Here is a 16,731-nt window from a genome sequence, read left to right as displayed (position 1 = left end):
GTTAGCTCCAGGGCACACAAATCTGAGCTTGAAGATCTGGGAATGCAAATTGTTTGGAGGTATGTGTAATAATGCTGCCTTCTTGCTTGATGGAGGATAAAGGAGGCACAAGGTAGGTTTGCCTTTAAGAGCCACCCTGGGTAGATATTTTAAGGATAAGACAAATATTAAGACTGCCAGAAAAAAAAATTACAATGAGATGGTGTTTATGGAAAAAAGAAGCTGAAATCACATTCCTCAAGCCCCTTAAAAATCTGTGAGTAAAATGCATGTTATAACAATCCTGAAGTAGCACAATATCAAAAATAAGTTTCCACAGCCTCTGACTTCTGGGATTTTGTGTATCTTCATTTTTTCCATGGAATGATGTGTCCCCATCCTCTTCTGCATTTTGCATCTGCTCTGTACCAAGCAGGCAAGTCGGAGCTGATCATATTCAGGGCGTATTTTGTAACGTATTATACAAAGGATTATCCAGTTATAGTTGATGGGCTTTTTACTCCTTAAAGACCACAGATAATTGTGCCTTCAGAGTGTAATGAACCTTCCTAAACCCTATCAGTATCGTTATATTTTAATCCTTTACATAAACTCTCTTTTTTTTTTCTCTTCCAGGATCCTGGATTTCCGTCGTGTGCCCCCTGTTGCAGGCAGACTGGTTAACATGACAAGAGAAATAAGAGATGTAACTCGTGACAAGAAACTGTGGAGAACATTTTTCATCTCACCAGGTAGTCTTGGAAATAACACATATTCTTTCCATGCCGCCAAACACATACTTAAGGGAACGATGTGTAGATTGCTTAATTGCTCAGATGTTTCTAATAGAACTGTCTTCTAGACCTTTGAATAAAAATAAATGTGGAGACATAGCTTACAAAGAAGACTTTATTGTTTTGAATTGAGTGCCTTTTCCCCTTGACAAATTATCCACAGAGACAGGCTTTTATGTTCACAAAAGCAATATATTCAACAAATGTTTTATGTAGAGCAATTTCTAAAGCAATTTCTTCTGTTATTCTCATTTTATCCAAAACCTTATTACTTAGCCCATTAGTTATTTAGACTTTTTTTTTTTTCTCCTGCAATGTGATCCATCACTTCTGATCACTTCTGTTGGTCAGATGCATTTATTTCTTGGTTTTGACTGGTGGACCAAAACCTAATTTTCTCAGAGTCATGTACTTCAGTTTTTATTACACCAGCAATTTGGGAAAAAATCAAGCAAATAGATGTGTAAGATAGCCTGCTTCCAGCTCAGATTCTCCCCTGGGCAGAGGCCAGAGTAGAAGTGACCTGAATTGTTCCAAGTCCTCCTTCTTGCTTTGAGAGCTCACCTCAGAAACCAATACTATTCTTCATCATTCTTCAGTGTTTCACAACATCTTGTGTCCCCAGCCACAAATGGAGCTCCACAGAGTGGAAATTTTACAAAGAGGGTAAAACCACACCCTGCTCAGCAGAATACAGAACTGGAATAGGTGAAGATGAGCAAACGGTGGGAGAAAGCGATGGTATCTCTGCTCAGTATCTGGGATGCTGAGATGGAGAAATAAAGGCTCTGAGTTGAAGCACAAAAATGTTTGCATACATGTATTCTTAGAGAAAGAATGTATTAGGGAAATGTTCAACTTCAAGCATGTTGCTATGTTCCAGTGAGCTTAACTTATATTTCAGCTGCATGGAAATGTGCTTTGCTGAACTCAGGCTGTGGCTTGTGTAACAGGAAATCTGGAGCAGAAATCTCTGGAGATCTCTCCCTTGGTCTGTGCATGATTGGCCAGAAGCTGTTTATCCCAGATCCCTAAAGTCAAGATCCAAAGACTTAATTACAGTTTCTCCCAGTGTAACAGTAATTTTTTGCTGTTAGCTAAAATCCAGAGCCCTGTCATTGCAGAGCTTTCTCTCTTAAAATATTTATCACACTTCTGTGATCACCAATAAAGTCATTATTGTGGCTGTTATTTTTAGCTTCATATTTGTGCTCAGCTGTGCAGGACACAGTTGAGCAGACAGCTATTTATTCCAGTAACTTCACTTGTAAAATACATGACATAATTACAAGAGGGTTCATCTTACTCTGTGTTATGAGTGCTCCAGTTTCACATGTACAGTCATGGTGACAGTACATGGTGACGGCACATGGTGACAGTGTTCACCAAACCCCCACATGCAGACATTTCTGCCTGCTCCAGCTAGGTACTTGTGTCTCAGTTCCTTTCTCTCCCTCTCTGCCTACTTTTTTTTTGTTTGCTTTTCTTGTAGGCAAACAGTCACATGCAAAAGATGGCAAAAAAAAATATCTTGTGACTGTTCTTGTTCACGAGTGCTTTGGCCCATTTCAAATGTAAGCCATTTTACTCCTATTTTAGCAAGTAAGATTAGCAGGTTTTCTTGCTTTTTAGTCTTTCCAGGTTACATAGCAAGGCTTAGGGGTGAACTTGAGTGATTTCTGAGAATTACAAGACTGTACTCAAGTACTGAGCTTACAGCAGCCAGAGCATGGCAAGGCAGTTGAGGCTGTTGGTTCAGATGAAGATCTTTATCTTGTCATAATGAAATTCCAGACATCCAAGGGATGATCCAACCATAATCCTTTATTCAAATTTATTTAGAGGCCTCAGATAAATTCAATTAAAATATTTGATTAACTGTGAATCGGGCTTTCCTGGAGAATAAAATGCTTAAGGAATTAATTTTTTCTTTCAATTTTACATTTCCTAAATCAATATAGTTTGCTTAAATCATGTTGGTTACTTGTCAGAGTTCTTTCCAACAAGTCCCAAGTTTAATTAGTCAGATTCTCATTAACATATACTCAACCTCTCTCTTGTATTTCATACTGACCTTAAGAGGCAAGCATTAATTAATGTTTAATGAAACAGTAACAAAGGTCCTAAATTAGGCATTTGGAAACAAATTTACCCACCTATCAGGCAGCTCAAGCAGCAGATTAAGGGCAGAAAAGGGAAAAGAGGAGGGTGCAGGGGGGAGCTCCACAGCCTGGGAAGGTGAGGATGGAGAGGGACCAGGGAGCCTATGGATAACTTGAAGAGACTGACCTGTCCCCTTGGGCAGAGAAATAGCACCAAGGTCACTTGGTTTTGAGGGTTTTAACCAGTTCTGAGAAGTGATTAAAGGCTGGGAAATTGAGGTGTGCCATAGGGATACTTGCAGGAACCAGCCTGTGCACCCCCAGGAAGCTCTGGAGGCTCCCCTGAGGCTCCCTGTGGGGTGGCTGCATCCCTGCATCTCTATCCCCAACAGTGCTCAGTGACAGTGGGGTCATGGGGACACATGAAGTCTGTTGGCCATGTATGGCTCTCTGTGCATTTATATACATCTCTTAAAATTAAACAAGAACTTAATGTAATTGATTTTGTACAAAGTTCTTCCCCTGGGCCTGGGAGACCACTGCTTGCAGTGGAAACCCTCAGAGGGTAAATATTGATGATGTTCACCCTGTTTTTCCCTGGACCCATGCAGAGATGTATCAGAAGAAACCTCACTCTTGTCCCATGATGGGTGGAAATTTGGGTCTGATTCCCAGTTCTTGGAAAGGTGGGAATGGCTGTGAGCAAGCTGGTCAGTCAGTCAGTCCCTGCTTTAGACTGCATTCAGAGAGAAAGCAGATTGCAGAAAAGTGCACTTCCAGACAGTTCGGACTCAACATGAGAAATGGAATTAGGTCAGTAATTATTTAAATTAATTTTGCATCCTTTGCAGTAGGGCAGACTGCAGTAGCCCTGCTACTTTTACAAATGAATGGTAATTTGCTAGGAAAAAAGAGACATATTAATGATGTCAGCCTTCATTTTGGAAGTAATTGAAGCAGCAGCTTAAAGAAATCAATGTTACACAGCTAGTAAGCACTATGTTTTTGTTCATATTAACCAGTTCCAAGGGATTATGGATTATTTTTTTCCCTCTAAGCGAACAGTGGCAATTATGAATTAGCTGTTATTTTGAGCAGGTAAAAGAAAAATCTTTTCATGCATTTCTTTAGTAAATATTCAGGATGCTTTCCAGTATTCAAATTGCACAGGCTTCTATTAACAGTCCTGTATTAACAGTCATGCAAATCTCAGTAAAAGAATTGCTCTGGCAAGCAGTGTGCTTTAAGGTATCTCCACTTGTTCCTTTTCTTCCTGAGAGGGATTATTGTTCAGTTATCAGGACTATGCACAGAAAATGTGCAGATCCACAGATACCCTGGCTCTTAACTGTTGTAATTAGTTGGAGTTTTGATATCCAGACTATGATTTTTGTGTGGTTTTCATTACAAATCATATCTATTCATCCTCAGATAATGAAAATCAGACATTTGCAACACTGCTTGGGATTGATTCTCTTGCCTCTAGTGCTTTGGGGCAGCAATTCTGGTTTTCAATGAAGAAGGGAGTTTGCATGTTGCAAATTTGCAGCATTTGAACATTTCAACCTGTATAAACATCCCTCCCTGTCTGGTTTGCCAGCACAGCTGCTGTTGCTGTTGCTGCCCACTCTGCAGGAGCACAAATTTCTGACAGTTGTTTCTTTGGCAGGTGTGCTTAGGGAGAGGGATCTGTACAGAAACACCTGGATCTTATGAGACAGGAACATATGGCCTGGCCAGTTTTAATGAGAGAAGGACCACACTCCAATTAGACTTCATCTCCCCTTTCCCTCAGATTTTTGCTTTCTGAAGGCCAAACTCTGCTCTGAGCATGGGATTGCTGGCAAAGCCCTGAGCTCATGTCTCTAGCTGGAATTTCACCCTCAGCCTGCTGTGCAGAATGTGGGTCACCTACTTAGGTTTCAAAGAGCCTTGCTACTGCACCTTGAAGTCTGAAATGAGAACTGTTCTTCTCTATATTTGGTACTTCTTTTTTTTTTTCCCTTCGTTTTTAAAGAAATCTTAAAAATTAATGTTTCCCCCAGATAATTCAGGCAGCTTCATCTCACTGACTCCATGTAAGAACTAGGGTAGGCATATCAGGATGTCTATTTTGTATCAACCAAAGCAGTTCATTTCTTTAATAGTCACTTGAGATACATTGTCCTTCCACCTCCACTACCCCTAGAAATCAGGCAGGAGCCATGGAGAGCAAGTACCCCAGGTCTGATCCCACAGGGAGAAGAGAAGCTGGCAGAGAAAGCTTTGCCATTGAAAGTCACTTTTCCTTGAGAAACACCCTTGTGGTTCTATCCTGCCATTTCTTGGAGGACTGGACTCCTGTTGGGGGCAATGAGGGCTCTCTGGGGAAAGCAGTAGTCGGAGGAGCACAGGGGGAGCAGGGATGAAGGGCCCAGCATGGTGCAGGCAGCACACGTGCTGGCTGTGTCACTGCAGCAGCAAATGCCATCACTGCCATAACCCCTGAGCTTTCCTGAAGATTTGTCTGGATACAAATGTGTGATTACTGTAAAATGATTAGTCCCAGTCGCTTTCGTTGACAATACAGAGCAGGGTTTCATTGTTCCCAAAGTTAAATTCAGAAGCAAACTATTAAACACAGTATTTATCTTCCCACTGTGAAAAATGCTGTGTTTAATATAATTCCTTTTTTGAAAGGTCAGATTTACATAGTGAGCAGCAGAGGCTGCCATAGCATGGGAAAGGCTTCACTGGCCCTTTTGCTGTCTACAAAGCAGTTACAGAGGCAGATAACCCAGCATCAGCTTCCCCCTGCCAAGTGGAAGTCAGGTTATAGAAACCCTGGAAGATAAATTGTCTCAGATAAATCTGCATAGGTCTCCTCCTTCCCCAGAGGAACAGGTGATGCTGGCACAGCTGACTTGAAGCAAAAACATCACTGCACCTTCAGATGGTTGGAAACAGAGCCCCTGGGTGCACTGCAGGGTGAGCCCTGACTTCTCTCCCAGGATGCAGGCACCCAGGACACCAGGGATCCCTTTGCATCTCCTAACCCTGTGCCAGCCTGCAGCAAACAGCATTGGTACCTGATTTCTTGTAAATCATCCCATGTGGCAGCCCTTGGCCCCTAGAAATACTTTGTCTGCAATAAGATTTTTTTAAGAGTATAAATGACAGATATTTTCCCCAAGTTTTTATTGGCTGAGAGTATCTCAAAGATCCTAATGGCCTAGCATGGTGCTCTTGCTTGCAGACCTTCTGCAGCTGGCAGAGCTCCCCACAGATGCTTGGACAACTCTTCCCTTGCATCCTGAATTATGGAAGAGGTTCACAGGGAGGCATGAAACTGGTATGAGCCAACAGTGTGACTGTAAATATACAGTCTGTAAATATGGGTTGGAGTCCTTCCTGAGCACAGGGAGATGGCTGTCACTAATGGGTCAGTCACAACAGAGGGTCCAGGGAAAAGTAATCACAAGTTAAAGGAGAAACCTGATGGCCATCAGTAGAGGCTTGGGAATGAAGAGCTGAGCCTTATGATGTGATTCCAAGGTTAGCATTTGGTCTCAGATAATACAGTTATTTAATGCAATCAAAAATATTATGGGACCTTGTTACTCTTCCACCTTCTTCTTCTCCTTCCCCAGCTTCAGCCTCTTGCTCTGTTTCTCCCTCCCTCCTGTTACTTCTGTAGCACCAGGACTCCCTGCTCCCTGTCCTCTTGACTCAGCATCTCCCTTGCATTGCCCACCAGCACTGCACCAGCTCTGCCAGGCACTTTGCCAGCCATGGGATGGAGCTGGATCAAGGGAACATCACAGTGATGTGATGAGATACATCTCATTATACTATGATGAAAATCCACTAACTTACCTTTCCAAGCTGCCTGGTCTTCTGTGGCAGGCAGAAAATCACTTCCCTCTTTTTGCCAGGCCTTCCTGATTTGTTTATACTGATCCAAAGGGAGAGGCTCAGAAGGAGCATTTGAATTTAGAGGCCTTGAGGGGAATCAGGAAGCAATGGGACTTCTCAGCTTCATGCATTACCATAAGGAAAGGGCAGTCTTCTCCTAACTACATTTTATGTGCATAAAGCAATGTCAAAAGAGTTGTAGCACACTGACAAGATCATCAGCACTGCACTCCTGTTCTTGTTCACAGTCCAATCCTGGTGGAGTTTGGGGATGAGCTGCTCTTTCCCACCACCAGTGAATTCTTGTGGGAACTGGGTTCCTGTAAAGAGGTGGGTGTTCCTCTTAGTACAGAAATATGTGGTGGCAGCTTTTGGGGGGGTGTTAACGTAACACACACTCCAAAACCTGCTGCAGGCTCTTTTTGTGGGGTTGTTGGAGTAACCTGATGTGTGAAGAAAGAAATCCAAGTTTGGGATGCATTCTGGCAGAGTTACATCTGTGCTATTTCCACCTTCCACATACACCCCCACATGAATTTTTCTGGTAAATAATTCTCATTAGTAAAACTGACAGCTCTTCTCATCCCAGCAATTCAATGAATGAAATGTTGTCTGTTCCTAAAGAAATGAGCCAAGATTTTGAAAGGTGACTTAATTTTGAACACGTGCCACTTGTTAGCTGTGGGATTTGGGGTTCCAGCCTGACATTACAAATATATCCCAAAGGATGTATCAGTCAGGGAAAATGAAAGAAGAAAGGAAAGGGTTTTTAAAAATAACAAAATTGGGGTTTTTTGAAATATAAATAGACTGGAAATAGTCACAGCACAGGGCGTGATCTCAGCCATCAAAAATAATGTCTTTCTAGTGGTTTCAGTGGAAGAAAACTATGTGTGGTAATGGGGTTTTGGGTCTAAGACTTATTTCTGCTCACACATACATCAGTGCTTTTATGAATTCTTCAACTGTAATTTAAGGGTAGGTTTTAAAACTCTTTTCCTTCATTTGCCAGCCAACAACATCTGCTTCTATGGGGAATGCTCCTATTACTGCTCAACAGAGCACGCCCTGTGTGGAAAACCAGATCAGATTGAAGGGTCCCTGGCTGCTTTCCTGCCTGATTTGTCCTTAGCTAAAAGGAAAACCTGGAGAAACCCTTGGAGACGTTCCTACCACAAGCGCAAGAAAGCAGAGTGAGTAGTGGTGAGCAGGGGGTTCACCAGGTGCCAAGGCCAAAGCTGCAGTCACAGTGCTGCAGTTACTGCCCTTGCCTGATCTAAAGCATTGAGGCTTAGGAGAGCACCTGCATTTCTTCAACGGGTCCAGCTCCTGGGAAGGGACTCACACTTGCAAGGAGCTCCAGCTGATAGTCCTGAACCTGAAAGGACCTCCAGTGGCATAATTCCCTCGTGGGACAGATACATCCCGTGGCTTTGACAGGATGCAACTGGACCTGTCTAAGTCTTACCAGAGGAAGAAAGATTCTCTGCAGCCCTAAACAAGTCTCAGATGTTTTCATCATATGACTGATGGTGCAGCTGGTCTCCTAAATCTTGAAGCTTTTAGACAGATAGTTTTCAATCTTGTGATTTTCTTCCTTTTTCATCAGTCACAATCTTTGTCCATTGCCTGCATTACTGAAAGCAGCCTGAAGAATTTCCTGCCTCTACCTGACCCTGCCCTCAATCAATCATGATACAACTTGATCTTTCCAAAATAACTTTTTTTTTTTTTTTTAAATGCTCAGTAAGCTTTGTATGTCACATAAAATACCAAAATATTGGCTTTTCCAGATGGGAAGTTGATCCAGATTATTGTGAAGAGGTTAAACAAACACCCCCATACGACAGTGGGACCAGAATTCTGGATATAATGGATATGACAGTTTTTGATTTCCTAATGGGTATGTTTCATCTCTTTCAAAAATTAAATGCAACATCTAATTAGAATAAGATCCATTTCTTTCTACATTGCTCTGCTCAGCTCAGCAGTTTGCTAAAGCATAGTTGAAGCTGCATTTAGTGTATGTGCTGTTCTAGATGATTATGAGAAAATGCAGATTTGCATGGTTATGTATTCCCATCAGTGCAGATTAAAGGAACAAAGATGTTCTGAAGTGCAGAGTGATGATGAATGTGGGTCAGGCCAGTCTCCTTCACAACAGCCAAGATCTTTACAGTTTGCTTTAGTGAGTGCTTTACCATTGTAACGTGTGGCTCCTGGGTGCACATTCAAGAGCTGCTCATTATTGGCACATGGTTTTCAGCCTGCAGTACTATTCACTACTGGTTGCTCTTTGAACTGTCAGGGGGAGGGGAAAAAAAAAAAAAAAAAAAAAAAGTGTTGCTTTGTCCTGGAGGCAACTGTAGTATTTATCAGAAAGTGGTTTTGTTTTGGTTTTTTTATGTAGCCTGATTGGAATAAAATAATAATTAACAAGCAGGTAATAGTGACCTATTCCATGCCTGCTCACTGGTCAGCAGAGACATTCTCCTATGCAAGCTCTTCTGGTGCAACTAATGTACCTTCAAGGTGCCAGCAGACAGGCTGATCCTCAGACACATGCCAGCTACATCCCATATACAGATCCATGTCTGGGCAATGCAGGAAGTCTTGCTGACCCGTAGGTTTCATGTTGGTCTGAGCTGCAGGCTCAGCAGCAAGCCAGACTGAGAAGTCTTTTTTCTCTCTTTTTCCCCCATAGGTAACATGGATCGACATCACTACGAAACCTTCGAGAAGTTCGGAAATGAAACATTTATTATCCACTTAGACAATGGAAGAGGGTAAATACCTTTCATAATCTTTTGGGGAAGGAAAAAAAAGTCTTTGCAACAGCCATGTTCTCACTCTTATCTTTAAATAGGTTTGGAAAATATTCCCATGATGAACTTTCCATATTGGTGCCTTTAAACCAGTGCTGCAGGTATGGTTCCCCTCTGGAGTTGTCTCCCATTTTACACAGTTGTATCCAGCTATGCCTGCTTCTCACTTCAGGTCACATAATAAGATTTTTATGTGAATATGGCTATGCTGGCTATCAGCTTTTTAGCCTTGTCAAGATCAATAGCAATGAAAATACTGATTTACATTTTTTTTCTCCTTTTTCTCTTAGAATCAGGAAGTCTACCTATCTGCGATTGCAGTTGTTAGCCAAGGAGGAATACAAGCTCAGTCTCTTGATGAAGGAATCTTTACTAAAAGATAAAATAGCTCCTGTTCTCTACCAGCCTCACTTGGAGGCGATGGACAGGAGGCTGCGGATTGTCCTCAAGGCTGTTAGTGACTGTATAGAAAAGGATGGTTACGACAATGTCATTGAAAATGACTTTCACACTGATGTTAACACTGTTACGACCGAGAGGTAGTGAAATGGCAAGACCACGTTTTTACCAGCCAAGCAAAGAAGATTCAAAGAGGAGAAAAACAAAATAAATAAAAAAAGTCTTGCAAAAGACTGTATATGCCACTTCATGAATTCAGTGAATTCAGAAATGAGATGTAACTGTTCCCAAAGTAGGTAATGTGTAGACTCTGCAAAGGATTAGTTAAATAAGAAAAATAAGTCTAATGTGATGCTTTTCATTAGTTCCTAAAGAGAGATTATGAAAAGACTCAGAAAATACTCAGATCATTGACAGACAACAGTCTGATAGCAAACCACCTCCTGTCCTTTTTGTATAGAAAGGAGGCCTTTACTTAATATTTTGTATTTATATATGGTATATCTATGAAAACCCAGACCTACCTACCAAATTTAACTAAGAGGGATGGCATAGTTTTGTGACTCACACTTTAATTTGTGGTGACAGTCCACTTAGTATTTTGTTTTAACCCTTTAAGTGCTCTAATCCACTGTATCTTATTTAAATTGAATGCTTCCCCCCCCCCCAGCTACTCAGCATTTAAAGGGTTAAGGCATTATGAACTTTTAAAGGCAAATAATAATAATTATTATTATTATAATAAATACAGTGGTTACCAGAAGGGAATTTCACTAATTGTGCATTGACAGGAATACTTGAATGTTGGTTTTACAAAGTGATGTAAAATGCCAAGTTGTACTATTTGTCCATAGGGAGGTGGCAGCTCTTATCTTTCTAGACTATCATAGCCGAGCTGCTACTTTTCAACTTTGCTTTTGATAGTTTTGTGTAAATATATACATATATGGGTAAAAAGCTGCTTTCAAGCAGCTCTAGGCTTACTTTTGCAGCATTTTTGTGGAATTGTTTGCAACGTGGTAAAAGTGCAATAAAGATATGGCAAAATGTGTAGCCATTGTGTCTGAACAGACTCATTTTTCACTTGAAATCTGGTTCAGAGCCAAAGCTGGGCACGCCAGCCAAGCATTTCAGAAGTGGTTGTTTAAATTGTCAGCCCCTTTTGTAGCAACAGCCAACTGAGCTAAAACAAGGAATTGGTGATTAATATGCCCAACAACTCTGATAAGGACTGTGGTGTTGAAAAATGCTAATCTTACATATAAAAGCATATTCCTTGTTTGGACTCTCATTTCAGCATCCCTTCCTCTTGAAATTATAGCTGTAGAAACAAGCTATAGAGCAACACCTCTAAAAGATTAGGGCTTGATGCACTGCCCAGAGGATTTAAACACATCAGTTCCTCTGCCTGGCATAGCAAAAGCCTTTGCACAACCCAGAAAATCTCAGCTGAATTTATCTAGAAATATGGTACTCTGAACCAAAGAGATTTGAATCATTTACAGCTGGGTTCACGTAATATGTGTGGAGACTTTCAAGCCAAAAGCAAGCTGTAAATTGAACAAGTAGCTGTATTAGACCTGTGAAAACATGGTGTGGTATAGAAGGAATCTCCCATCTCTCCTTTGGGTGGAGGAGAGAATTTATGACAATATTCATCACAGCTATAATTCAAAGGTGTCATTTGTTTCATTTTATGTCTTTCTTCCCAAGGATTTATAAACATATAGTTTAAAAGACTGTAGCCAGATAGACTAAAACGTAGGCATTTCAACATATCAACTTATGAATGAGAGAAAGATCTGCTCTATAGTCTCATTCACCTTTAGGTTGATGTATTACCACTAAAAACATGTCTTGCACTGTTTCACTGCCCAGCTCAGATTCCCCTGACTCACACATACATGGCATTCAGAACATCTCAGGTTACACAAGTGTCCATGAACTTGGAAAACGTCTCTGCTACCCCATGGCTTTTTTTCCTTCTCTTAGACCCACCTGCTCCAGCAAAGATGTCTCTAATGCAGCACTTGCACTGCAGCTCTCTCTCTGTTAGCTAAGAAGTCTAAACCAGGATTTTTAAAAGTTGAAATGGTTGATACTACTCTTGCTTTATCCTTAGTGCCTGGCTGTGGTTTTCCTGCAGGTGCAGATTGTTCTCATGCTGAGATTGTGCCAGGAGAGCAGACAGGGGCTGGAAAATCACCTCCCTGACATAGCTCTGCTTTTTGCCTCTGGGCTGAGGTCATCCCAGGGATCTGGAGCTACAAACCTGGTTTTCCTTTGGAAAGCAGCACTTGGCAGCCTTTGGGCTCAGAGAGAAGCAGATACAGCAAAGGTCTTTGTTCTTTAGAAGCTGGGTTGTAGGTCAGGGGTTCTGGCAGGAGGGCTCAAGCTGAAAGTCTCTGCAGAAGGCTGCTCATTCTGTCAGGGACATAAACTCACTGTTTTAAACCTGTTTCTGAATTTCTGTAAGCAGGATTAGTAGTGTTTCTATAGAATAATTAACTAAAGGTCACTCATCCTTGCCATATTATAACCAGCTCTGTAGGGTCTTCAGTTTCCTTCCTTTCTTGAACTTTGATGCTGCCTCTTACAAGCTCTCTGCTGCAGCTTTCTAGACAGATAAAAATTCTTCTTGTTTCCAGTCATGAGTTGGACAGACAAAAAAGCTGAAGGGAGGGGTCTCTTTTGGGATGAGACATGCAAGGATCTTGGAAGAAGGGAGATACTGGCTAAGAAGCTGGGAATGGTTTCCTTTGTGCTTTCTTATGAGAAACTGGCGTGAATCGAACCCAGCCCAGCAGTGCAAACCCAACCAAAGGGAAGGGTGCTCAGGTTGTGCTTGGCAACAGCTGAGCTCAGACCCTGTGTGTGGCTGGGGGAGCTGAGGACCCAGGACTGACCTGGGGGTTATTGCAAGAAGTGGAATGGCCAAAACAAGCTGAGATTTGCTTTTTGCATCTCCCAGGACACTCGGGTGTGTTTGCATTCACACTGCCAGGTAGCTAGAGCCTTGACTCATGTTTCTTTTCTTGGTGTTTGGGAAGGGAGAAGATTTATTGCCTTGTTCCTATATAACTTTTCTATGTGGGCAGGGGTGGGAAGCTGGAGTAGGGAAGTTGCTCTGATTTTCAGCTCCTGGGGCTAACACAGCCTTGAGAAGAGATCTGTACAGCCCAGGGAGGGGCAAACCTCCACTTTTTGGGTGCATCAGCATTGCTCCAGTGCAGAAAATTTTCTCTGCTGAAAACCACACAAGTTTTTGAGAGCTTTTAGGGAAAGGGTGTTGCTCTCCTGAAGTGAGATGCATCCTTCTACAGGCAGTAAGGGCAGCAGTGAGGGCTTTCTTGAGCTCTCTCAGCAGCAGGAATGGTTTATGGGTGCCTTTGCACATGGATAGCTTGTTTTGTGGGGGCTGTTTTAGGGCAGACACCACGGGTTTGATGTGCAGGGTTGTGCACTCTGGCACACATATGTGACAGCAGATTACCAGAGTGGGAGAGGATGGCTCTGAAAGGGCTGTCATTGTGCATTAGGTTGGTAATCCATGAAGTAAGGAGGATTAGCATGACACAGTGTAATGTCTCTTTAGGAGTCCTACATATCTACCAAACAAAAAGATTCAGTCTAAGAAGACAAATAAATGTCAGAAACCAATTGGTTTGTCTCTGAATCTCAAAAAGGGGTTCAACAACAGTGCTAGGCAATAACATACCAAGGAATCTGCAGTCTGTGAGGGGCAGAATGTTTTCAGCACAATAAATATAGTATGCACAATAAAAAATGGATAAAAATAGATATACTTCTAGAAGCACCTAATTACAACTCTACCTGACAGCTGGGAGTGGCATCCTCTGTACTCCTGCGTAATTCCCATGAGAGCCTCATTTTGTTTTGCTGTTTTTCTTTTTTTTTAAGCATCAAAGGAAGTTCACACGAACTAAAAAGAAAAAAGAAAAAAATCCCCACTCTCATTGTTTGCTTTAGATATCATTGTTGTGATCAGCAGCAGTGGGCAGAGCCCGTGCTGGGTGTACAAGCTGCAAGCCTGAAGGAGATTGCAATGTAAGCAACAGCAAGAAAGGAGGGAAGAGGGACCCTGGGATTTCAACCTGACTGTTGCCTTAGGGTGCTGAACAGAAAATGAACTTGTCTTATGTGAGTGTTAGAGAAGTGCCCAAAGGGTACTCAGATCCTTGCCAGTGGGTCTGTACATGGTACCTGTAGGGCTGAGGGCAGTTCCCTGATCTCTCCCATCACTGCATTGTCTGTCCCCTCAACTCGTCCATCTGCTTCTTGGACATAGAGTGTACTTGGGAGCTTATCTTCAAATCTCTGAAATCAAAGGCAGATCTTTCCTTTGACTTTCAAGGGTTATAAAGCAAATTGGATGTGTAGAGCTGAAAATGGAGGGTGCAGGGAGGAGTGATGGGGCTGGAGATGGGCAAGGAACATCTGGGTGACATCTGACAAACAGGTTGGGTGCTGGAGATGCCACCTCACAGCCCCAGACTTCACCCAAGACATTTCTGGATCAAGATTCTTTTTCCAAACCTGGTCTCTTGTGCTTTCTACTGGGCTAAACAAGCAGAAACATTGAAAAGTGGGGTTAAAGGGGACAAAATGGACAGAGGATCTTTTGCTGTGAGAAAGGAAAATATGTGGTTAAATCTCATATTCTGGGAAGTGAGAATGGCATCTTCTAATGATCAAGGCTTTTGTGGCCCCAGCCTTGCTTCAGGTTGGAGCTGGACATACACTTGCTAATTTGCATCCTGAGGGAGCAAACTTTCTTCTAGTACTGAATATTTGAGCACAAAATTCATTTTTCAGAAAATATTCCAGGTATTAGTATGGACTGTCTTGGCAGTGGTTGTTTACTAAAATATCTGGGACTCAATATGTAGAAAACATGCACAAGGAAGATTCTTTTTAAGCTGTAAATGGACAGTTTGAGCAGAATGTGGAGTTTCCTGGGACAAGTTCTGACATGGAATTTCAAGTTATTACCATTTACAAGCTGCTGGATTTACTGAGAAAATTCTATGCTAAAGTGATTCACAGGTAGCCTCCAGCCTTAACTCAGTCTGTGACCAGATCAAACTGAATTATCTGCTTGCTTCTACATTTGCATTAGGAAAGTACCAATCCAAAGCTGTTGGGGGTTCTTGAAAAAAAAAATTAAAAGCAATTCCATTTGGTGGGTCAAAAGACCTGAGAGCTGAGGTCAGCCCAGCTCTGGTCATGTGTGAAAATGAAGCATAAGAAAAAGCAGGCTGTGGATTTGGCAGTACCTCTGCCTGATGCAAGCTCAGGGCAAAAGTTTGTGTCCAGAGATTGTCTTCAAGAGCTTCTGGAATACATGCTGCCTGATATTCCATCTTTTCCAAGATATTAAATACTTTCCCACGTTTTCCATTTATGCAATTTTGATGTAGCTAACATGAAGAAGTAAGGAGATGTTGAGCAGGATGAGGGGAATGCCTGTGTTTGTATCTAATCCACTATATGAAGACTTTCTGGACATTCTGGAAGCTCAGCTCCTCTTTCAAATGACCTTCAGAGATAATCAGCCCCTTTCCCCTGTCAGAAGTAGCATGTGCTATGCCTTGAATCTTACTCAGATACAGGCCCAAACCCAGCAGCTTGCAGATGGAATTGGCAGCTTGAGCTAAAGCAGAACATCTCAAAATTGGTAGTGTCAGATCAGAGCCCTCTTCGCTTCTGTGAATGTGAGAATCTGGGTCATGTTGTGCCTTGGCCACAGTAATGAATGGCATTGGGATCTGTCCATAAATTCCTCTGCCACTTCTTCTAGAAAGGTGCTCACTGATGAATAGACATAGGTACAAAACCACCTACATGCTTTAGTTGACCCTGACATCAAAATACATCCCAGGATGATGATTTAAGATAGATCCTATCCAAAAGACAGACAAATTAAAATCTCATCCCTCCAACTGCTGGTGCTGCACTAATGCCAGGCATGTGGCACTCCAGAGGTTGTTGCTGGAGTCTGCTGAAATACAGTGGTCTCTGTACATGGGTCTTGCTTGCTGGAGCACCTGGATGCCTGCAGAAGGTGCCATAAATCAAACAAGGAGTAAAATCTGCGTGCATCTTTTGAAGCCTTGTACACAGCTAAATGACAAATGAAAGCTAAAGCTGTCAGCAAAATGTAAGCAGTGCAGCTGCTGAAGCCCAAGAGCCTCTGGAAATGGAGGACAAATCCTCTTCTAATTTGTAAACTAAGCAAATCAGGCTACCCAAACTGGCAAGCAGCTTTCCTTCTAGCACATCCTCCTTAGTCCTTCACCATAACAATTTGTGTAACCTCTTAGGGTAGCACCAGAAATCTTTGCCATAGGTAGCTCTTCATAAATAGTGCCAAAAAAAGCCTTTTCTGGTTAGTCCATTGAGTGAGTGAAGTTTTTTCCCACACCAAATCAGAACCCACTCTGCTGATTTTTAAGCAACTGCTTCCTAATCAGTGATGTCAATGAAAGTTTTATAGAAGCTGAATTTAGGCCCATTATCTTCTTTCACTGCCCCATTTGTAGATGAACAATCTGACTTTCTGATGGCTTTCTTAGCTTTAAGCTTCAATAATGCATAATTATTGTTTATCTTTACTCTGTATTTCTGGCTGTCTGCTTCACTGATTTGCACTGGATTTCCATTTTTAATGAATGCTTTTTTAGCCTGAATGAACTCCAAAATTCATTATTTACAAAT

At 41.9% G+C, this 16,731-nt stretch overlaps 1 protein-coding gene across 1 annotated transcript in view; it reads left to right on the top strand.

Moving 5' to 3' along the window:
- FAM20C (FAM20C golgi associated secretory pathway kinase) overlaps positions 1–11,046 on the top strand; it is a 57,336-nt gene extending 46,290 nt beyond the window's left edge. The window contains 6 exon segments of the mRNA XM_008498591.2: positions 616–731; positions 7,782–7,962; positions 8,563–8,672; positions 9,474–9,555; positions 9,636–9,695; positions 9,885–11,046. Coding sequence (XP_008496813.2) covers positions 616–731; positions 7,782–7,962; positions 8,563–8,672; positions 9,474–9,555; positions 9,636–9,695; positions 9,885–10,137 — 802 coding nt within the window. The 3' untranslated portion in view covers positions 10,138–11,046.
- The last annotated feature ends 5,685 nt before the right edge of the window (positions 11,047–16,731 follow it).

The sequence above is a fragment of the Calypte anna genome, chromosome 14 (genome assembly GCF_003957555.1).
Source record: "Calypte anna isolate BGI_N300 chromosome 14, bCalAnn1_v1.p, whole genome shotgun sequence".
NCBI classification, from domain to species: domain Eukaryota; kingdom Metazoa; phylum Chordata; class Aves; order Apodiformes; family Trochilidae; genus Calypte; species Calypte anna.
Note: the sequence above shows the minus strand (reverse complement) of the source record. Positions and strands in the feature narration are given on the sequence as shown.